Genomic DNA, 23,997 nt, shown 5'->3' with positions numbered 1-23,997 from the left:
TTTGTATGAGAGACCCCTGAGCCCCGAGATCATCCTGGTGGCCGTCCGCTGAACCGATTCAATTCTGCGCACATCTTTACTGTAATGTGGCCTCCAGAATTGCACACAGTACTCCAGATGAGGTCTCACCATGGCCCTGTACAACGGCATTATGACTTCAGGCTTTCGGCTGACGAAACTTCTATTGATACAACCCAATATCTGCCTTGCCTTAGATGAAGCCTTCTCCACTTGATTGGCAGTTTTCATGTCTGCACTGATGATTACTCCTAAATCTCGTTCTGCTGAAGTCCTAGTTAAAGTTTCTCCGTTCAAGAAGTACGTCCTGCATGGATTTCCGCTTCCGAGGTGCATGACCTTACATTTCTTAGCATTGAAGCCTAGCTGCCAGGTTGAGGACCAACTTTCCAATGTAAGCGGGTCCTGCGCCATATAATTCTGTAAACTGCATTCACTTACTATATTACATAGTTTGGCGTCATCGGCGAATAGTATTATTTTACCTTGAAGCCCTTGAGTCAGATCCCCTATGAATATGTTGAAAAGGAGTGGACCCAGGACCGAGCCCTGCGGCACTCCACTGGTCACCTCCGATGTTTTAGAGAGGGTACCATTAACCACCACCCTCTGAAGTCTGCCACTCAGCCAATCATTGACCCATGCAGTTAGTGTCTCTCCTAACCCCATCGATTCCATCTTGCTTAGCAGCCTGCGGTGTGGGACACTGTCAAAAGCTTTACTGAAGTCCAGGTACACGACGTCCAAAGACTCTCACAAGTCCAACTTTCTTGTTACCCAGTCAAAGAAGCTGATGAGATTTGATTGGCAGGACCTACCCTTGGTGAATCCATGCTGACTGGGATCCCGAAGATTCCCTTCATTCAAGATCGTGTCCAATTTGCTTTTAATTAGTGTTTCCATGAGTTTGCACACTATTGATGTGAGACTCACCGGTCTATAATTCGCAGCCTCTGCCCTGCAACCCTTTTTATGCAGAGGAACGACATTAGCTAATTTCCAGTTCAGGGGAACTTTCCCCTTACTTAGGGAGAGATTGAATAGCTGAGCCAATGATTTCGCCAGGACATCGCTCAATTCTCTGAGCACTCTTGGGTGCAAATTGTCTGGTCCCATGGCTTTGTACACCTTGAGTCTTGCCAGTTCACTGTAAACTTCACCTGGTGTGACCGGTAGCATCCATTCCGTTTATTGTAAAAATTATGGAGGGATTGGTACACACCCAACTGATGGGTTATCTTGATCAATTCTCTCTCCTACATGAAACTCAATCTGGTTTTAGACCGCTATTCAATACGGAGACAGTAATTGCGGCTATCTTAGACAATTTGCACCTACTGTTTAGTAGGGGTCTTATTGCCCTGGTTATGCAATTCGATATGAGTTCTGCCTTTAATCTAGTAGACCACGTGAAACTGCTGCAATGCCTAGACGCCATTGGTATCAGGGATAAGGTACTGAACTGGTTCCGTGGCTTCCTTATATCCCGCACCTATCAGGTACGTTTTAATTATGAGCTTTCCGACATCTGGATCAATCCATCCGGTGTGCCACAAGGGTCTCCACTATCCCCATTACTCTTCAACGTCTACATGTCCTCACTGGGCATGCAGCTAACCCAGCTGGGGATAAAACTATTTAGTTATGCAGATGACTTTACTATTATCATCCCATTCACTGTCTCTGAAACTATTCCCAAAGCTTCAGAAGCCATAAACGTGATGGACCAATGGATGACAAACTTTAGGCTCAAACTCAATTCAGGAAAAAATGACTTTCTTCGTTGCTTCACCACATCCGCTTGACACCAAATTACCACTATGTATCAATAACCTTAGTTACCCTATCCAGCCTACCATTAAGATACTAGGTGTAACTCTGGATCAATGCCTAACCATGAAAGACCAGGTAGACTCCTTAATCAGAAAGGGATTCTTTACTCTCTGGAAACTCAGATCCATTAAAGCTTATTTCGATACATCGGCTTTCAGAACCCTAGTCCAATCCCTCGTACTGAGTCTACTTGACTACTGTAACATCTCCTATTTCCCAAAAGAATATGCGACACCTACAACTGATGCAAAATGCAGCAGTTAGACTGATTTTTGGACTAAAGAAATTTGACCACGTGACACCTTATTACTGGCAGCTGCATTGACTGCCAATGGAGGCACGCGTAAAGTTCAAATTCGCCTGTTTTTGCTTTAAAGCATTATACGGACTTGCCCCTGAATACATTACTGACCTTTTCTCCTTCTCAACCAACAGACACAAGAGAAGCTCTCATTCCAACTTCGTTGCCCCCCCAGTGAGAGGTTGCAAACTGAAAAAACACCATGAACATCTTCTCTCACACCAAGCAGCATCATGGGGTAAAGACCTAGAACAATTACTTTCGCCCACTACTTATGAGGAATTTAGGAAACGTCTAAAAACACACCTGTTCCTAAAGCATCTAGACAACTGATCCACTCATCTCTCTCCCCTCAATAGTGATTAACTTGTCCTATTGATCACTTTTTCCTCAACAATGAATTTCCTGTCCTATTAATTCTCTTTCTTCTATCCCTCTTGAAGTCAGTCAATTTGTACCTTTGCTTAATCTTTTGTAAACCGCATAGAACTTCACGGTACTGCGGTATATAAGCTGTTATTATTATTATTATTTTAAAATACAGCGGAACTTCGGTTTGCGAGCATAATTAGTTCCAGAAGCATGCTTGTAAACCAAAGTGCTCGTATATCAAAGCGGGTTTCCCCATTGGAAATAAGGGAAACTCGCTTGATTGGTTCCCCCCCTCTGCGAGGCCACTGGCGCTTCTCGCTTCCACCCCACCACATCCCAAAAAGACCTCCCACCCCCGAGGCCACTGGCGCACTTCCACCCCACCTCTAAGAACAGGCATTGCCCGCGAATGCCCCCCCCCTGAGAATCGGCATCGCCTGCCCTCCCAAACCTTTACCCCAATCTGGCACCGGCACGCAGCACCAATCCACAGAATGTGCCGGTACTTCAAGATCCTGCTTCTTGTTGCTAGGCTGGGCCTTGAGCATCTGCGCATGCTCAAGGCCTTTTGGCTCCCGCTCTTCCTGCCTTGGAGAGAGCGGGAGCCAGAAGGCCTTGAGCATGCGCAGATGCTCAAGGCCCACCCTAGCGGCAAGAGGCAGTATCTTCAGGTACCGGCACGTCCTGTCAGTTGGTGCTGCGTGCTAGTGCCAGATCAGGGTAAGGGTTTGGGCTCGTGGGTAATGCCGGTTCTTGGAGAGGGGGGGCGATGCCAGCTCTCAGGGAGGGGGGCTCGCAAATCAAGTCAATGCTCAGTTTGCGAGGCATGATTTGCTTGAGAGTTTTGCTCATCTTGCAAACCACTTGCAAACTGCGTTACTCGCAAACTGAGGTTTGACTGCATTCCATTTTTAAATGCTTTTCAAAAATTTGAATGAAGCTATTTCAGTTTCAGCATAAGATGTTATACAGCAGTGAAATGTGATAAATAAATCTGAGGTTTATTGGTCACGTTTGTTCCACTTACCGGTATATTTCACCAAACAAGTCTAATATTAATAAAAATGAATTAACTGTAAAAATTCAATTAAAGCAAAAGTGCCTTATCTAAGCTGACTTCTAATATATAGAGCAGAGGTTCTCAACCCAGTAACTGGGACACACCAAGCCAGTCTAGTTTTGAAGATATCCACAATGAATATGCATGAGATAGATCTGTATAAAATGGAAGCAGTGCATGCAAATTTATCTCATGAATATTTGTTGTCGGGATCCTGAAATATTGGCTGGCTGGGTGAGTCTCACAAATTGACTTGAGAACTCCTGATATAAAGTGATAATGATTGTTATGAAAATAAATAATCAAATTTATTTGATCAGTCTATATAAAATAATAAAACAATTGGTAAGAAATTAAAATAGGATATAGTCTGTGTAGTCTTGCAAAGTTTGTCTTTTGTGAAATGTTGGCACATAGGCAGAACAAACACATGTTTTCATGGTTTGTTTGTTTTCTTTAATTTCAGGATCTTGACATTGGTGCAAGGAATGTGAAAATTTATATTGATGAAACACTGGTATTTGATGGCATATTAGAGAAGGGTTGTGGGAACCAGGTATTTGATTACAGCAATACAGTTAATCTGCTGGAAGACACCCTATGTTTATCTGTTACAAAAAATACAGACTTTGACAAGGCCAGTAATTTGAAGACTGACATGGATTCTAGTTTTGAGAATCCTGATGTATATGATAGTTTAAATATACAGTCTGGGATTACTAATATATCTATAAATCAGACAGATGAAGGAGAGAGCTCCATTACTTCTTTGAAGAAGGATGACTTGTCTAACCAAGAAGTTACTGTAACATCCACATCTTATACCAGGGTAGGTTTTCAGGAAGATACAACATCAACAGTTGTGGAGAATTCTGAACTTGAAAATGAACTAAGCATGAAAGAACAGCTTGAAAAAATAATTGGTAGAAAAATCACAGAATCCAGTAGCAAAACACCATCTTGGTTACAGTCCTCTTCTGACATGAAAGAGAAGAACCAGAGTCGCAGTAAAGAGAAGCCTCTCTGGCTTGATGCAGAACAGTCATTAGAACTGGGAGTTCAGGTTCAGTCAGACAGCGCTACTAGCAACTGGCAAGCCCTAATTGATGAGGATAATAAAAGTGAATTAGAGAAATCGTTGAAGAAAGCCCTCGAAGTTGCCAGCTCATCACATTTGTCCAGGAAACTTTGTGCTGATGAGTTTGACAACCTCATTAACCAAGAGTTTCACAGCCCTGAGCACCCAGTAAGTGGAAGAAGAAGCACACTGAGTATAAGAAAAGAAGATTTGACAAATGAAGACTCTACTGAAGAAAGTCTGCCTAATTTGGGTAAGCATGTAAGGTTTTTGGAAAGATTTCTTGGTTCAAACTGGACTTGAGCTTGTGCTGACATTGTTGGTATCATGCCTGTGTTAATACGAATGTTCCACCATACTGTTTATTATGATGTATCATGTATGCCCTGCTTCTTTATCATATTTCTTGTATATTATTGTTATTCTGTACTTTTTTAATGTGTACATTTTTGACACTGTATCATGTTTTTGCTGTTAGGATTCAGTTTGCCTGTCTACAAGTTTACCTCATTGATTTGCATTTATGCTTATATTTGGACAATTTACTGCTATTATACTAATAATAAAATTGTAAGTTTTATGTCAAGCTGTGCAAGATGAATCTCTTCATAAACACCAATATATAAAAATAAAATTTCCTCTTTCAGTCAATAAACATTAATTTTTTTCAACATTTTTTTGTAGATGTGCTGCTTTCTGTGAAATCCCCAAAGTCTCCCAGAGCAAGGTGGCACAATGAACAGGATTACTCACTGCTAGAATCATGGAACTCCTTGTTAAAGTTCAATCATTCTCAGCGGGGCAGAATCTCTAACATGGAATTTGAAGGGGATATTTTTGATGAGTTTCTTCAACAGCAGAAGATTAGCAGGCAAGGAGAACATCAGTCAGCAAGAAAGGAAGATACAGAGGATGCACTTAGGATACTGGAAGAAGATAACACTATAGAAACTGATAGAGATGATGGAAGTGATTTTGAAATTCCAGTGTTGCCTCATGGGCAGCATCTAATTATTAAAATAGCATCTACCTGGGGGGATAGACATTATGTAGGTCTCAATGGAATTGAAATATTTAGTTCAAATGGAGAGCCTGTTCAGATTTCTGGAATTGAGGCTGAGCCTCCTGATATTAATATATTACCAACCTATGGTAAAGATCCCAGAGTAGTAACCAACCTAATTGATAGGACAAACAGAACTCAAGATGATATGCATCTTTGGCTGGCACCTTTTACTCCTGGAAAGCTTCATTTTATCTATCTTGAATTTGTGACTCCTTCTCAAGTGGCAATGATTAGGATTTGGAATTACAATAAATCCAGAATACATTCCTTTCGTGGAGTGAAAGATATTGAAATATTACTTGATGAAAAATGCATCTTTAAAGGAGAGATCGCAAAGGCTTCTGGAACATTGTCTGGAGGTTTGTCATGGGGGATGGGGTGAGAGAGTCTATATATTAAAAACTATAATCAACAAAATGTGTAGATTTAGGTAATATGCATATATAATTTTTCAGTCTCCTTCACAAGTCTTTCTTGCTTCTTTCTGTCTAATGCTCAATTGGGATCCATTATCTTAGCTCTCAATTCAGGTGGTTTTCCTGCATGATCATACTGTTCTTAATAAATAAGAGCATTCTTCCAGAAAAAAAACCCAAATTGCTTCAAAACTCTTAGTTGTTGCTGGCAGTTTAATTCGTTTCTATATGAAAGTAAATCTCTGAAAGTGGGTAAGCAGACTGAATTGAATGGAAGTGGGAGAGGGACTGGTCAGTTACATGGGAGCTATGGCAGTATTAGATGAGAGAGAATGAAGATTAAGGGCCTTAACAATATGCTGATTAGTTGGGAAAGAACAGTTAATCCAAACACTCAGGACGACAGCCAGAATACTGTTAGGAAAGCAAGAAACAGCCTAGCTAGTCAGAGTCATATCAATATGTTGGAAGGGGAGGTAGAGGCCTACCCAGCTGTAAAAGGATGATATCATTAATGCTCTTTCCTCAGAGTTGGAGGCCACTGGGTCACCCCTAGTAAAAGATGTTCCAGAGCTAAAGGGACTCAAGTGGAGCTATCAAAAGGATAGATATCTATTTTAGATATGCAGCATGAGAAATGAACAGAAGCTAGTAGGATTTGATAGAAGAGTAGAAATATTGGAAGAGGAGTTATAAGAAAAGCCATGCTGAATCAGAAACATCATACAGTGTCCAGTTTAGGTCACAGGTACCGAGAAGATTCCATAAGAATAGCCTTACTGGGTCAGACCCATGGTCCATCAAGCCCAGTAGCCCATCCTCACCGTGGCCAATCCAGGTCACTAGTACTTGGCTAAAACCCAAGGAGTAGTGACATTCCATGCTACCGATCCAGGGCAAGCAGTGGCTTCCCCCATGTCTTTCTCAATAACACACTATGGATTTCTCCTCCAGGAAATTGTCCAAATCTTTCTTAAAACAAGCTACACTATCCGCTCTTACCACAATCTCTGGCAACGCTTTCCAGAGCTTAACTATTCTCTGAGCGAAAAATTATTGGTTTTAAAAGTATTTCCCTGTAACTTCATCGAGTGTCCCCTAGTCTTTGTAATTTTTGATGGAGTGAAAAATCAATCCACTTGTACCCGTTCTACTCCACTCGGGATTTTGTAGACTTTGATCATATCTCTTCTCTGCCGTCTTTTCCAAGCTGAAGAGCCCTAACTTCTGTAATCTTTCCACATTCAAGAGGAGTTCCATCCCCTTTATCATCTTGGTTGTTCTTCTTTGAACCTTTTCTAATTTCACTATATATATTTGTTTGAGATACAGTGACCAGAATTGAATGCAATACTCAAGGTGAGGTTGCACCATGGAGTGATACAGAGGAATTATAATATTCCTTTTCTAATAATTCTTAGCATCTTGTTTGCTTTTTGGCTGCCGCCGCACATTGTGCAGAAGGTTTCAGCATTTTGTCTACAATGATACCTAGATCTTTTTTCTTGGGTGCTGGCCACCAAGGTGGACCCTAGCATCTGGTAACTATGATTTGAACTATTCTTCTCCAATGTACATCACTTTGCATTTGTCCACATTAAATTTCATCTGCCATTTGGATGCCCAGCCTTCCAATTTCCTGAGGCCTGCCTGCAATTTCACAGTCTGCATGCATTTTAAAAAAGTATAAAGAATAGCAGACAGAGCATGAAGTTACTAAGTAGTACACAAATTAGAGAAAATAGTGGTAAATGCAGTTATCATAGTTGGGCTTAAAAAAAGGGCTGAGCACTTACCTGGAGGAAAAGTGAACCTGAGAAGCCCACGGCTTATCCTGGAGGTAGATAGATGGATTCTTGCTACTTTTGTGATCCTGCCAGGTATTTGTGACCTGGATTGTCCACTGTTAAAAGCAGGATACTGGGCTTGACTGACCTTTAGTGTGACCAAGTATGGCAGTTCTTCTGATGCATTACATTGCCATCACATATGTCCCTCAACATGTTTTGTTTTGCATGGTACAACTTGTATGCTTTGTGAACTTGAATTTGTTTTGTAGTTGATTTTATATTTTACAATAACAAGTACATGGGTATCACCTTACAAATTGTGTTAATGGTGAAAATGATGGGGAATTTAAGGAACTCTAAGACTAATGGAGTTGTGGGTAAAAGTTTAGGCTGAGTGGTTTTTAAGGAGATTTCTCTAATTACTGCTCTAAAACCCTAAAGTCTTTGTGAACACTATCCCATCCTGTACAATTCTTTGTTGCATGTTTATACTGAACTTTCATGTTTCTAGATTTCATATGTTTTGATACTTCATGTCATATTTTCAGCTTCTGAGCAGTTTGGGGATACCATATTGTTTACAACAGACGATGACATTCTAGAGGCCATGTCCCACTATGATGAGACTTTTGATGGAGAGTATGAAAGTATGCTTTCACGGTACAAGGAAGATGTGAACAGACCAAGCACAGCAGATGGTGAGGGGGAGGAAAGGCCTTTCACACAAGCAGGTTCCAGAGCAGAAGGCAAACAGGTAGATGACAAGTTAATTATCTGTAAGACAGAGCATGTTTTCTGCTTAACACAAGTAACTGGATGGCAGGGTTTGATCTTACACATATCTCTTCCTAATTTTTCTAGTTCAGGAACAAGCATTACCATTAGTAACTGAAAGCCACTAACTTTTAAGAGAAAAGTAAAAAGATTTTATCCACATACCTACAGTGAATCTCTACTACCAAGCGAATGCCTTAGCTTGCCTTGCACTGTCAAGTGATTTTTAAAAAAATACAAATGCTAAAGCTTTTTTAAATTGGGGATTTCAACATAACGGCATTTGCTGGGGGAAAAAAAAGGGTTTAGTTTATCAAAGTAGCTCTGGCTGAGCAGCTGGTGATTTCATGTGGGATTTCTTCCCTGAGGCACTGGAACTGAAGGGTTGTTTTCAGATGACCTTTCACTGCCTAATTCCATTAATGTGACTCCATTAGAGAGGCTTACCTGGAATTCTTGTTTGCACAAGGAATAGTCCATAAAAAAAATATTAGTCAGGCAGATTTGAGGAGATTCATCACTTATTCCTTGAAATGAACGTTGAGAAATTTTGATCTGTTTCTAGAGATCTGCTAGGCATCTGTGACCCAGACTGGCTACTGCAAGACAGGATGCTAGGCTTGATGGACTTTGCTCTACTTCGGCATAGCTTATATTTTCTAAACCACTTAGGAGCTGTTTAGTTTCCCCTTATTTCATTTCAGTAGCTCTAACACCAACACCAGTGTCTGAACTCAGAATTCTTTAGTGTGGTTCATTTAAGGTTTTGTTTTTTAGGTGGCAGCAGTTATTTGCAACCTGAAATGTCTGTTTAACAAAAAACTTACATGATAGCACGTTGGCTCACATTGTATGTAGAGAGAGGTCTTGTGTAGCATGTGCACATTTTTAAAAAGGCATGTGTCCCCTTTCGGTACTACTTGTCCAACATAAGAATTGATGAATAAATAACCAGGAACAGTACATTTTGTTAACAGTCCACAGTATTATCTGCAACTTATTTATTAAAAACATTGTTACCCACTCAATCCACAGCTCTAAGAGAGATACAGTAAAACATGTATTAAATATAAAAACAAACATTAAAACAAAATATCTTTTCACAAGCAGCTGCTGTTAGAAATAGAACTGATCACATACAGTATTTAGCTCTGATCACAAATACACAAACAGGACAACAAAAAGTTCCTTTCTTTTCATCGCGTTGCTGTTAGTGGGAAATGCTGGTCTGATGAAGTGTTTGAATGTTGCTATACCAAGAAACTGCATTCTGGAGTGGAAGATATATTTTATATTTGGCTTAGTAGTTTAGCTGATGCTTCAATGTTTTTGTTGACCAAACAGTACCCTTTTTGTAACTGGCTTATAAGGCGGTTTGCTTTGTTGTTGTATAGCTCTGCTACATTTGATATATTTTGTTTCCTCAGATTCAAGAAGAAACAGTCCCACTAGGCACCTCCATTGAGGTCCCCTGTGCGGTACCAGGAATATACACAGGAACATGTAAGAGTATTCTTTATGTGTGCAGTACCGTAATCTGCAATACAGTAAAACTGAGTAAAACAATGCATTCCAGTGGGCTGGCTATTCCAGTTGTCCTAAAACTCCCCAAATTTCCTGTATCTCAAAAAGTAAAAGCTATTTTAAATTCAAACAGAGAAATGTCCGTGGAATGGTCCAAAGATTATATAAGTTGGCTAAGAATCTGTGAAACTGGGGTTCAGTGCCCACTGTTGCTTCTTGCAATTGTGGGCAAGTCATGTTACTTTCCATCACTTCAGATACAAACCTAAGGGTCCTTTTACTAAGCAGTGTTAGGAGCTAATGTGCACCTAATACAATATAAATAGACTAATGCAGGACACACTGAAGTATCAAACCTGAATTTTTGCATTTGTGTTAACTGTGTGCTAAGTAATTTGTATTATTTTTTGAGGGGACATGTCAGGATGAAATGTGGTGTTACTACGCTAACAAGTTAATACATGTGCATTACTGTGTACTAACTTGTTAGCAAATTGATAACACGGGAGCCATTATCGCCTACACGGGAGCCATTATCGCCTACAAAATAAGGGATGATAAGTCTTTACATTGTACTTTTTGAAAATAGCTGCATACTAATGGCAAAATTAGCACACAACCATTAATGAAAAAGGTTTTTCTTTGGGGGGGTTGTCTTTTTTACAGCTGCTGCAAAAATAACATTCAGACAACACAAACGGATCAACTTCTGAGTTATCCAACCCACAAAGAAATGTCTATAAGCAAAAAAAACTCAGTTAGCTTTTCATTAATTAATAAATAATTAAATTTGAGGCGAGGAAGGAGGTTTGGAAGTAAATGATTACACCACATGCATTCAGGATGAAAACTTGAAATAACATTTAAGTTATAAGAGGTCTCTTTACTGAGAACAATGCATTCTTTATGATACTTCAACCTCTCCATTAATCTTGAAGATGACTTCTATTGTTAAAACAGGGTATTATTTAAATGATAAAAACAGTGGTTTAATAAAAGTGAAATATTAATCATAAATAAAGTAAGACACTGATGTGTACAAAAGATCTTTTAAAACGAGTATTATAAATTATCCTTTCTTTTTTGCTTGTAAAAATAACATTAGCATATAGGAATGGCCCATGTAATGGCACACTAAGGTCAGTTTTTACCTCAGCAATGTAAAAGGACACTTTACACTGTAAGCCTTCCAGAGAGAGGAAAAATAACTACTGTACCTGAATGTAACTTGCTGTGAGCTGTTCTCACAAAGGTGTGAAATCCCAATTTCCTTAGTCTTATCAAGCAATAGTCTTCATAAGAAGAGGCTGCTGTTTTTAAAAACTGTATAATTTTTTTAGTGGGATTTCTGACTTGGAGGTGTTCAAGCAGAATCTCCACAACTGAGCTTTCTTAATGAGACTGAGGGGCTCATTTTCAAAGCATTTAGACACACAAAGTACCATAAGCTTGGAAGCTCATTTTCAAAGGTTTCTGTGATACTTTGTGTGTCTAAGTGCTTTGAAAATGAGCTTCCAAGCCTTTATTTTGCAAAAGTAGCATTCTTATATTCAGGCTATTTCTTGTACAATCCCACTCTATTCCTGGACAGGTGGGTAGTCAATCCCATCTCACGAGATCTCTTATAGGAAGCTTCAGTTACAAATTTTTGACCCTTCCCTCTTACCTCAGGACTACCCTCTGACTTCCAGTTGTCTTTCTACAAGCGAGACAGTAGGAGCTAGTCTTTTCTGCTCATGTTAATTTTTTTCCTTAACTTCAGTATTATTCGCAGCTTCGTGTTCCATGCTGCAGAGGTGCGCTCCAGGGATAGCTCTGGCCACCAATAAATCCGTCTTGAGGATGAGATCCATCAAAGAAGCCTGGTCCAATGGTTTGTGAGGCGAACTAGCAAGTAACCTGAGAGCCAGATTGAGATTCCAAATTGGGAATGGCTGGCACAATGGAGGGCATAGCCCTTCAGAAGCATGACCACATCTGATTGAGCAGCCAGAGAGGCTTAGGACCAAAGAAGGCATGTCCTCCCTATCTGCACCCTCAGGAAGCTGACTGCAAGGCCCTTTTCCAGGCCACTGCAAACAGGGCATGAATCCTAATTTCCAGCCCACAGAGTTTCCAAATTTCAGGCTTTTTCCTGCAAGAATCCCTTTCTTCAGATTATGGATTCCAGTATGATCCTGTGTACGGTTCCCTCCTTCCTTCTGAAGGTGGTATCTAGATTCCACATCAACCAGGCGGTACGGTTTTCAGCCTTTGCACCTTTGGGTTCCAGCAAACATGATAAGGGTGTTGAAATTGCTGGATGTACATAGACTTTTGCTGAGGTACTTAGAGGTCACAAACAAGTTTCATTTGTCTAATCGTAGGTACAGCCTATAAGGGCAGACCCGCTTCGAAAGTCTCCATTTTCAGGTGGATCTGAATGACTATTTCATCAGCCTATATTGGATCTAGAAAGCAGCCTCTTCTTTCAGTAAAGGCTAACTCCACGTAAGGCTTTGTCTCTTTGTGGGCAGAAGCTTCGGCAGTTTCCCTAGAAGAGATTTGTAGAGCTGCCATGTAGTCCTTTTTGTATACCTTTACGAAGTTTTACAGGATTGACGTGGCCAAGCAGGATTCTTCTTTCGGATCTTCAGTTCTGGCAGCAGGCTCATCAGTCCCACCCTGACTTTGAGGGACTGCTCTGTTACATCCCATTTGCCCAGGAATAGAGTGGGATTGTAGATGAAGGAAAGATTAGGTTCTTACTTTTGCTAATCTTTCTTGTAAATCCATACTCTATTCCTGGAACCCGCCCTGGATGTTTCTGATTCACTGAAGTCTGCCTCAATAAGTGCTGGTAAATTGGACTTCTGATTCTTTGACCAGTCTTTCTAAGATTAACATCTGACCATATTATACACTTTTCCCTGGGGATCTTTGACTAATGTGCCCCACACTGTTAGTGCAGGCTGTTTCTCCTTGTTTTTTTTTTTATTTTTATGGATTATAAGATTTATACAACCTGTTTGATAGTTCACAATTGTTATGCAGTTTTATGATATGAGCAGATTAAACTTGTTTTTTGGGGAGTATCACCATACCCCTCCCTTTTTTTCTGTGTCTGGCTGTTTGCTTTTGTACCAACTGGAAGTCAGAGGGCAGTCCTGAAGTAAGAGGACAGGGTCAAAAATATATAAATGAAGCTTCCTGCAAGAAATCTCATGAAATGGGATTGACTACCCACGTCCAGGAATAGAGTATTGATTTACAAGAAAGAAAATTAGCAAAGGTAAGAACCTAATCTTTCTTTGTCAGGTCTCTATTTTAGCAACTGATATAATTCTTCTGAAGGTGGAAGCTCCCTGTCAGAATATGCTTTCTGATGGTAACTCTGTTGTAAAGAAGTACAAGTTTATATTTATTTAGTTGGTTTTTTAAGATTCAGGTTTTCCTGAGTTTTCACAAATCTTCCACCTATGTGTATGTTTATGCTGCACTGATTTGGACTGATCACTTCTATGGTTTGATTTCCAGGTCTTCAGCTCAGTTTCACATTAACATGGGGGGATGCCCACTACCTTGGACTGACAGGACTAGAAGTTGTAGGAATGGATGGTCAGGCTTTACCAGTGAGCATATCTATGATTTCTGCTTCTCCCAGAGACTTGAACGATCTGCCAGATTATAATAAGGATTCCAGGACATTAGACAAGTATGTCAAAACATAATGTAAAACATTTTCAAAACTTAAAATGGTAGTTATCGTTCCTTTTTTTTTTTGAGTACTTTTTTTTTTATTTTTTTGTACAGCGAATACTTTTTATTATAGTATGAGATCATATGGAGAATTTCCTTGAACCTACATGCAAAAGTATAGTCAGATGAATGATTATGGACCTATTTTAGTAAATCAAGCTCCAAGTTAATCAAAATATTAATGCAATTTTGGATACCCTCCAGTATTAAGGATACTAAAATAGGTAACTTTTAGGTAGATTCAGTGAGCAGATAAAGAAAATAAGTCTGTGAAGGAATAGTTAAAATATTTTTACGCAGTAACAATTGTTTGGTTGCCATGTTAGTCCACTTTAATGATACAAATAATGGTTAAGAAACAAGTTATGCATGATATCTGTTTACTGAACTAACTTAAAGACATTTTGGGGCTGATAATCAGACCATGGTGATTGGCAGTGAAACTGGAAATTCAATGTTGGTGCTTGAATTTCTGGGTTATTTTTGGCCAGCTGAGACATAGCCAACTAAGCCAGTATTCATTGGCTGGCTGGCTAAGTCCTAGCAGGCAAAGATAGACCTGCTCTGAGGGGGCTCCTGGAGGCCAGACCTGTGCAGATGGAGGGAGGCAGACGGGGGGGGGGGGAGGTGGACCAGAATTGGGGAGGGTCCAGCAGGGGAGGGGAGATGGATGGATGCTGGACCCATAAGTGGGGGAAGAAGAAGGGAAGAACAGATGATGGACCTACACATGGGGATTGGGGGATGATTGAATGAGGTGGAAAGGGAGACAAAACTATTTGTACAATAACTCTAAAGCAACCAGAAACTACAATTATTTGGCATCCACCCATCCCCATGGGTGCTGGATAACTGAGAGTTTACTGTATTCCATAAAGAGCAGTTAGCAGGATATAGGTATTGTACTTATTTAAAATGTGGGGGCAATGGTTCACATAGTTTTCAAATCTTCACAACTCATTTGGTGATATTACTGCTTTACATTCCAGTACATAAGACTGAAAATAAATTCTTATTTCTAGAAATAAGACTCCAAACTGAAACTAACTATGGCGTTTTCTATAATTGAACTCTGTCTTGCCAGGTTAATAGATAGAACAAACATCACAAGTGATGATAGCCATATGTGGCTTATTCCTTTCACTTATGGAGGAGATCACTCTGTCAAGATCAATTTTGACAAAGCAGAGAATATTGCAGGGTTACGCTTTTGGAATTACAATAAATCTCCTGAAGATACATACAGAGGGGTAAGCAAGTGTACATATTATCTCACCAGAATGACCATCTATTATTTCATTTGTGTATTTTCATCTGAAGCACTTTTAAAGTGATTTGTATAATAGACTGACATAAATGTTTCTTAGATTAATTAGGTTCTTTTTGGGGAATTTCTATAGGTACCAGATTGTGAAAGCTGTGTTTGGAAATTATTAGCTTCCACTGTGTTGCTGCATATGCTGTTGAAAAGAAAAATGGAATATTTCGTAATGTTTAGAAAATATAGCTAAATTTTGTTTTGACACACCACCTTAATGAAGGCCTTTTATTTAGCAACACAGTGGCCCTTATTATGGGGTGAGTGATTCAAAAGGAAAAGAGCTTGTCTAACAATTGTCTCAATGTGTACAGATGGTGCTGCTTTATTATTATTGTACACAATCCACTAACACAGCTCTAAATAATTTAAATTGTTTGATAAATAAATAAATACATAAATATTTGTAAATGTGTAAAGTGCTCAGACCCTACAACCAACTTTGTTCAGTGCTTTGAATCAACTATGGTTGCCGGAGGGACCATCATTGTATGCTTTACAGTCCCTGACCTCCCAAAGTTACCAATCATAAACTACATGTGACATTGTAGACTAGTAACTTATCTGCAATTGTTGACGGGAGGCCCATTGTTAAAAATCGGCAGGCATAGACAAAAATCATGAAAGTGCTTGTGCTCTAAAACTGCTCGTGTTTTAAACCCAGTCGAATGCCATGCTAAGAAACCGAGCCCCTCAAACCGAGGGGGCTTAATATTGTATAGAGAGGACTCATTCAAAAGTAAAGGTTCTAGACTTTAGAAAAACTAACTTTGTTCAGATGGGGGATTACATCAAGGTATTGTCTGGATGGGAATGTCTGGAAGGAGTAGAAATGCGGTGGGCAAAATTGAAAGTAGTTATTGTAAGGGTGACAAACCTTTCTGTGAGGAAAAGAAGGCCGCTTTGGTTCTCAAAAGTAGTAGCTGAGAAGGTAAAGAATAAGAGGTTAACTTTCATAAACTACAAAAGATCGCAGGAGGAAGAAGACATGCAAAAATATCTGGAAAGGTTAAGAGGCTGGTCGTGTAGTCAGGAAAGCAAAAATAGCTGACACTGTAAAACAGGGAGATATGAAATTTTTTTGCTATATTGGTGATAGGAAGAAGTGCTAAAGTAGCATTGTGAGACTCAAAAAGTGAAGAGGAGAAATATAGAGAAGCTGATAAATAAAAAGCTGAATTTCTTAACAAATATTTCTGTTCTGTGTTCACGGCTAAAGTAACAGGAGCAGGATCGCAGAAGCTAAACGCGAATAGGGATGGAGGGGAGTGGCAGAGGGTTGTGTTTGTGAGGAATTAGCTAAATTAAAGCTAGACAAAGCAATAGGGCCGGATGGTGTACATTTGAGGATATTGAAGAAACTTTGGAAGTTCTGGTGGCTCCGCTAACTGACCTTTTTAATGCTTCTCTAGAGTCAGGAGTGGTACCAGAGAACTAGAGAAGGGTGGATGTGACCGTTCTCCACAAAAAGTATAAGTAAGGGAGAAGTAGGGAATCACAGGCTGGTAAGTCTGACTTCTGTGGTAAGCAAATTAATGAAAATGCTTTTGAAACAGAGAATGGTAAAGTTACTGGAATCCAGTGGATTACAGGACCAGAGGCAACATGGATTCACTTCAGGTAGGTCTTGTCAGACAAACCTGATCAATATTTGTGATTGGGTGACCAGAGAATTGGATAGAGGGAATGTGCTAGATGTGGTGTATTTTGATTTTATCAAAGCCTTGACAGTGTTCCACACAGATGTCTAATAAATAGAGTGCCCTCGAGATGGATCCCTAGGTGACAGGCTGGGTCAAGAACTAGTTGAGTGGAATGCAACAGAGGTTAGTGGTCAATGGAGATCACTCTGAGGAAAGGGATGTTACCTTTGTTCCTCAAGGTTCTGTTCTCGCGCCTGTTCTTTTTAACATTTTTATAAACAATATTGCTGAAGGGCTGTCGGGTAACAATTGTGTCTTTGTGGTGTGAATAACTTGAAGAAAGACCTAGTGAAGCTTGAAGAATGGTCAGATATTTGGCAGAATTTAATGCTTAGAAATGCAAGGTCATGCATTTGTGCTGCAAAATCCCAAGGGAACAGTACAGTTTAGGAGGTGAAGAACTTATGTGCACGACAGAAGAGCGGGGCATGAGTGTGATTGTATATGATGATCTTAAGGTAGCCAAAGAGGTTGGAAAAGTGACAGCAAAAGCTAGAAGGATGCTAGGGTGCATAGGGAGAGGTATGGCCTGAAGGAGGTATTGATGCCCCTGAATAAGACTCTGGTGAGATCTCATTTAGAATTTGTGTACAATTCTGGAGGCCGCACCTTCAAAAAGATATGAAAAGGATGGCGTCGGTCCAGAGGAAGGCTACTAAAATGGTGCGTGTTCTTCATCATAAGATGTATGGGGACAGACTAAAAGATCTCAATATGTATACTTTGGAGGAAATGCGGGATAGGGGAGATATGATAGATACGTTTAAATACCTACATGGTGTAAATGCGCATGAGTCGAGTCTCTTTTATTTGAAAGGAAGCTATGGAATGAGAGGGCATAGGTTGAAGTTAAGAGATGATAGGCTCCGGAGTAATCTAAGGAAATACTTTTTTACAGAATAATAATAATAATAACAGCTTATATACCACAATACCGTGAAGTTCTATGCGGTTTACAAAAGATTAAGCAAAGGTACAAATTGACTGACTTCAAGAGGGGAAGAAGAAAGAGAAGTAATTAGACAGGAAATTCATTGTTGAGGAGAAAAGTGATCAAAAGGACAGTAGGTCGCTATTGAGAGGAAAGAGATAAGTGGATCAGTTGTCAAGATGTTTTAGGAACAGGTGTGTTTTTAGACGTTTCCTAAATTCCTCATAAGTAGAGGGTGAAAGTAATTGTTCTAGGTCTTTACCCCATGATGCTGCTTGGTGTGAGAGAAGGAATTCATGGTGTTTTTTCAGTTTGCAACCTCTCACTGGGGGGGAAACGAAGTTGGAATGTGAACTTCTCTTGTGTCTGTTGGTTGAGAAGGAGAAAAGGTCAGTAATGTATTTGGGGGCAAGTCCGTGTAATGCTTTAAAGCAGAAACAGGCAAATTTGAACTTTACGCGTGCCTTCATCGGCAGCCAATGTAGGTAGTAGGGTGTCAGGTGGTCAAATTTTTTTAGTCCAAAGATTAGTCTGACTGCCGCATTCTGCAACTGTTGTAGAATCTGTGATAGATGCGTGGAACAGTCTCCCAGAAGAGGTGGTGGTGACAGAGACTGTGTCTGAATTCAAGAAAGCGTATGGCATATGGGATCTCTTAGAGAGAGGAAGAGATAATGGTTACTGTGGATGGGCAGACTGGATGGGCCATTTGGCCTATATCTGCCATCATGTTTCTGTTTCTAACATGATCATCATTGTTTGACAATGGTGGTCTTCCAGTTTGCGAATCGTCTTCCACTAATTCACGACCACTTTTGAAGGGTGAATACCATTCAAAACACCTTCCATGACTCATGACATGTTCCACTTTCAACATTTCATAAGTTTCTGTAGCGATCTTACCCAGTTTAAAACAGAACTTCATGCTGTAGTGCTTCTCATTGAGGTTGCACATGATGAAAAATAGCCATCATGAAAACACACCTTCACAAAAACTGCTGTAGCTCGGAGACGAAAACAGATATGAGCAAATGGAAAAAAGGAGGTTACTCATGATGTTTCAAGCTACTCAATGCCACCTAACCTGTTTCAAAAGAACTTCCCATTGGCGCTCATTTCAAACTGGCCTGGAACTTTTTGAACAGACCTTGTATATTTTTTAATTGGTGAAGGGGAATGCTCTTTGGAATGCACATCATGAATCTTTGTGGTTGGAAATAAATTATGGGCTCCTTTTACTAAGCTGCGACAGCGTTTTTAGTGCGCACTTAGCACGCGCTAGACGCTAACACCAGCATTGAGCTGGCGTTAGTTCTAGCTGTGTAGTGCGGGTTTAGCACGAGCTAAAAACGCTATTACAGCTTAGTAAAAGGAGCCCTATGTGCATATCTAGACACAGCTGAAATCATTTTGTTTGTAGAGGTTGTTTGGTTAACTAATATAAGGGAAAGTGAGGTTGATAGTTGGTATGGCAGGTGTGGTATGGCTCGGTACTTGGACCCGTGCTATTTAACATCTTTATAAACGATCTGGACATAGGTACGACGAGCGAGGTGATTAAATTTGCGGACGATACGAAGTTATTCAGAGTAGTAAAGATGCAGGGGGATTGCGAAGATCTACAATGTGACAGAATCAGGCTCGAGGAATGGGCATCGGCATGACAGATGAGGTTCAACGTGGATAAGTGTAAAGTGATGCATGTCGGTAACAAAAATCTCATGCATGAATACAGGATGTCCGGGGCGGTACTTGGAGAGACCTCCCAGGAAAGGGACTTGGGAGTTCTGATCGACAAGTCGATGAAGCCGTCCACGGATCATGAACAGATCAGAGAAGGTTATCATGCCGCTGTACTGGGCATGGTACGCCCTCACCTGGAGTACTGCGTCCAGCACTGGTCGCCGTACTTGAAGAAGGACACGGTACTACTCGAAAGGGTCCAGAGAAGAGCGACTAAGATGGTTAAGGGGCTGGAGGAGCTGCCGTACAGTGAAAGATTAGAGAAACTGGGCCTCTTCTCTCTCGAACAGAGGAGATTGAGAGAGGACATGATCGAAACATTTAAGGTACTGAAGGGAATAGACTTAGTAGATAAGGACAGGTTGTTCACCCTCTCCAAGGTAGGGAGAACAAGAGGGCACTCTCTAAAGTTGAAAGGGGATAGATTCCGTACAAACGTAAGGAAGTTCTTCTTCACCCAGAGAATGGTAGAAAGCTGGAACACTCTTCCAGAGGCTATTATAGGGGAAAACACCCTCCAAGGATTCAAGACAAAGTTAGACAAGTTCCACCTGAACAAGAACGTGCGCTGGTAGGGCTAGTCTCAGTTAGGGTACTGGCCTTTGACCAGAGGGCTGCCGCATGAGCACCACTGGTCTGACCCAGCAGTGGCAATTCTTATGTTCTTATGCTGTTGTTTATAGTTTTATATATATATATTTTAATCCACATTGAATAGTTGTAGTGTTGGGAGGGAGATGAAAATTATTTTTTAAAATTAAATTGCTTTTTCCATTTTTCTATGTTTCATGGTATAGTCTGATCCAGTTTGAAATCAAAATTTTGTTGATCAAATTTATAACTGAATAATAAATGCAGCTAGAACATTTATTTTAAAATGGTAATATGTTCTTTTAATAGGCTAAAGTAGTCCATGTATCCCTCGATGGGCACTGCATCTCTCCATCAGAAGGCTTTCTTATCCGCAAAGGACCAGGAGTTTGTCATTTTGACTTTGCCCAAGAAATTCTCTTTGTTGACTATTTGCAGCCGCAACAAATGAAGCAATATTTGAGGTATATGAAAAGGACATATTAACACCAAATTCTCACTTGCAAGCTTTTCCTGCTCACGATCTCACCTTTGTTATTTTTAGTACTGTGGCTGTGATTGCTCTTCCTGAAAATAGAACTTTGGGTGCAGATTACTCCTGGTATAAGGTCATATATTTTTCGGCTGTAGAATAGATATTCCAAATATTTCTGCTTTTTCAGTTATTCCAGAATCCTAATCATTTCACTATTTTTCCTTTTCCATCATATGCAAATTCCTATAAGACACATGAGAAACCAGCTTAGCCACAAAATATTACTCCTTCATTTATAGCAACCAAATAGTGGAGTTGCTTCATTATTTGTCATAAATGATAAACAATTTTATGCCCACTTGCACCAATATATTGTTTTTGTAAAAAAATCAATGTTAACTAAAATAGTATTTTATAGGGATGTGCATTTCTTTGAAAAGATAGGGGAACATAAGCATAGCCTGTTCTCACAGTTGCCAATCCAGGTCACTAGTACCTTGCCAAAACCCAAGGTGTAGCAATATTCCATGCTACCAATACAGGGCAAGCAGTGGCTTCCCCCATGTCTTTCTCAATAACAAACTATGGACTTTTCCTCCAGGAACTTGTCCAAACCTTTCTTAAAACCAGCTACGCTATCCGCTCTTACCATATCCTCTGGCAACGCGTTCCAGAGCTTAACTATTCTCTGAGTGAAAAGAAATTTCCTCCTATTGGTTTTAAAAGTACATATTTCCCTGTAACTTCGAGTGTCCCCTAGCTGCCATATTTCTCAAACATAGTTGCTATATAAATACAACTTGCTTAAGGAAAGATATCATTATTTCAAGTTCAGCTTTCTTAACCAAATGTGGATAAGTGAGGAGGTGAGTTCCAGACCTTCTAAGTATGCACACCCAACCCAAAATGAGTTCATTCAAGGAACAGACTACCTTTATAGATAGCCATTGGATGTGTGAAATTTGCACTAAAAAGCAATTTGTCAGGTGAATGATATTCAGTGAAAAAAAATTTTTGTTGGATAGATTTGAAAATTATAAACTTGCATTTATCTGGAGAACAGCTTTTTATACTAAATAAGTTTTGGAGTGCACCTCTTTTTAATTATTTATTGGCAACAATTTGAAGAATTATAAATAAGCTGGGGAGCTTCACTGAATTATTTTCTCCAAGGAGAGGGTTATTTTCTTTTTTTTATCTGACCTAAGATGACGATTGGATCCATACTGGGGACTTTCATAGATGGAACTCTTTCTTTTGAGTTTAGAAATAATTAATAGTAGTTTGTCTAGATCTGCTTCCATCTCATCTCATCTCATTTCGGTGAGCCACCCTTTATATAGAAACAGAGAAAAATTAAAGCAGATAAAAACCATATGGCTTATCAAGTCTGCCCATCCATGCCACTCCTCAGTCTGTTACCTTCATCCTATGACCCCTCATTCCAGAGCTTCCTTACAGTTGAAAGAGGCTTGGCTCCTGTGCATTTGTGGAATATTTTCTTTGGTATATCCATAATTCTCTGTGTAAACAGGCTGTTGTGAGCTATTCTTATAGGTAGGATTTGAAAATGCACATTGTTTTGTTTATATAAGCACATACTTTTTTTTTTTAACAGGACTGATTTAACTTGTATAGGGCCTAGTATGGACTACGAGGCACCGCTGATGCCTTGTGGCTGTATCCTTTTCAACCACTTTTAGGTCATTTGTACGCATGTTTAAAGGTATTGTCTGGAACCATTAGAAGTTATCTAAAAGAGAGTTCAGACAAAAAAAATACTTTTTCTTTAACATTATCTCAGTTATTTTCCAGTTTCAACTTCTTACTAGTTGGGGTGATCCATACTACATTGGTTTGAATGGACTGGAGTTTTATGATGAACATGGAGAAAAAAATATTCTTACAGAGAATCATATCCTTTTAATGAACTAGCATCTGTAGAAATACAGGATGGAGATGAGATCTAGAAAATATTTAATGGGAAGAATGTTTATGAAATTTATTATTTAGTGCATGAAAGGAGAAGAGGGGCTTATGTTTTTCCCTATGACATCTACTAAAGCATTTAGCTAAACCAAAAGTCAGTTGAATTAGTAGCATCAGCAGGATAATACAGGGTTAAAATGATATTGCCACACACTTTTTTTATATGGAAGCAGTAAATTACTGAATGATTAGCTTTTTAATTAAATGTTATGTACTTGGCACACACCGAAGAACTGTACTTTCTGTCAAAGTCTTGTAGACTAGACAAAGACATAACTCACAAGCAAAGACAAACAGAAAAAATTAACAAAGCAGCATTGAATAATCTTTGTTTTTTTCTTTTGGACCACTAACTTTCTAGCTATCTGTTCAACTAGATGAGTGTCATTTCTTATGTAATCTGGACTAATAAAAAAACACCAAAGTCTGTATTACACTTAATCCTTCTTCTCAGATATTGCTGCTTTTCCAGACAGTGTAAATATTTTAGATGGTGTGTGCGGAGATGTCAGAACTCCAGAAAAGCTCATTGATGGGGTGAATAACTCCAGTGACGGTAGACACACTTGGCTTGCACCTATTCTTCCTGGTCTGGTATGCAAGCATATTCATTTTTGACTTGTTACTGATGGTGAAACACTTTTTGACACTTCTCACAAGTGATTGCCATTCTGAAATAATCAGATCAAATCTAAACTCCCCTGAAGATATATTATATGGACAGATTGGATATCCTAATACTGGAAGGAATGAGGAGAAGCTGGCAATTTTTTTCCTATGTGGTAGGAATGCCCAAAGTCAAAACATATTGGTATTAAGTTGGAAGAAGGAATAAAGCTGATGGCTAATTTATATACACATTCAGAACCAAAATAAGGGGATTTTATCTTGCAGTTGTAACAGACTAATTAGATACTACTGGAAAGCAAACTAAAGTCAAAGGGCCCCAGAGTAAGAGGCTATTTAAGCTATATAAGGTCATGCTCCGTCTCTGGCAGGGGATTTGAATTCTATGCAGGTGGTTGTGCAGAAATTCTGCTCTCCAGAAGCAGCAACCACCGTGCACCTAAGGTAATTCCCAGGAGAGTGAAGGTCCTAGTGGAGTATGCCAAATACTGTGCTTGTTATGACAGTTGATGAGTTCTTCAGAGCCTTTTGTTGCAGTAGCTCTTTCCACAAGTGCTGATTGTGGGGGAGGGGGTAACCCAGTCACAAACACTCAACATTTGTCAGGGCAGTAGGGAATCATTTTAACTGTCCCCATACAATCTCTTGGC

General features: G+C 39.7%; 1 protein-coding gene across 13 annotated transcripts in view; it reads left to right on the top strand.

Annotated features, from left to right (window-relative positions):
• The window catches only part of KATNIP (katanin interacting protein), a 154,761-nt gene that overhangs the window by 107,187 nt on the left and 23,577 nt on the right, over nucleotides 1-23,997 (top strand). For 12 of the 13 annotated variants that reach the window (XM_033963019.1, XM_033963016.1, XM_033963018.1 and 9 more), the window contains 10 exons: nucleotides 4,051-4,915; nucleotides 5,347-6,087; nucleotides 8,483-8,688; nucleotides 10,136-10,211; nucleotides 13,749-13,926; nucleotides 15,055-15,220; nucleotides 20,566-20,720; nucleotides 22,350-22,411; nucleotides 22,536-22,646; nucleotides 23,175-23,314. In XM_033963019.1, the coding sequence (XP_033818910.1) occupies nucleotides 4,051-4,915; nucleotides 5,347-6,087; nucleotides 8,483-8,688; nucleotides 10,136-10,211; nucleotides 13,749-13,926; nucleotides 15,055-15,220; nucleotides 20,566-20,720; nucleotides 22,350-22,411; nucleotides 22,536-22,646; nucleotides 23,175-23,314 (2,700 nt within the window). Of the gene's footprint in view, nucleotides 1-4,050; nucleotides 4,916-5,346; nucleotides 6,088-8,482; nucleotides 8,689-10,135; nucleotides 10,212-13,748; nucleotides 13,927-15,054; nucleotides 15,221-20,565; nucleotides 20,721-22,349; nucleotides 22,412-22,535; nucleotides 22,647-23,174; nucleotides 23,315-23,997 lie in introns of those variants that run through there. The other variant, XR_004541078.1, reaches the window with a different exon arrangement.

The sequence above is a fragment of the Geotrypetes seraphini genome, chromosome 11, assembly GCF_902459505.1.
Source record: "Geotrypetes seraphini chromosome 11, aGeoSer1.1, whole genome shotgun sequence".
In the NCBI taxonomy this organism is placed as follows: Eukaryota; Metazoa; Chordata; class Amphibia; order Gymnophiona; family Dermophiidae; genus Geotrypetes; species Geotrypetes seraphini.
Note: the sequence above shows the minus strand (reverse complement) of the source record. Positions and strands in the feature narration are given on the sequence as shown.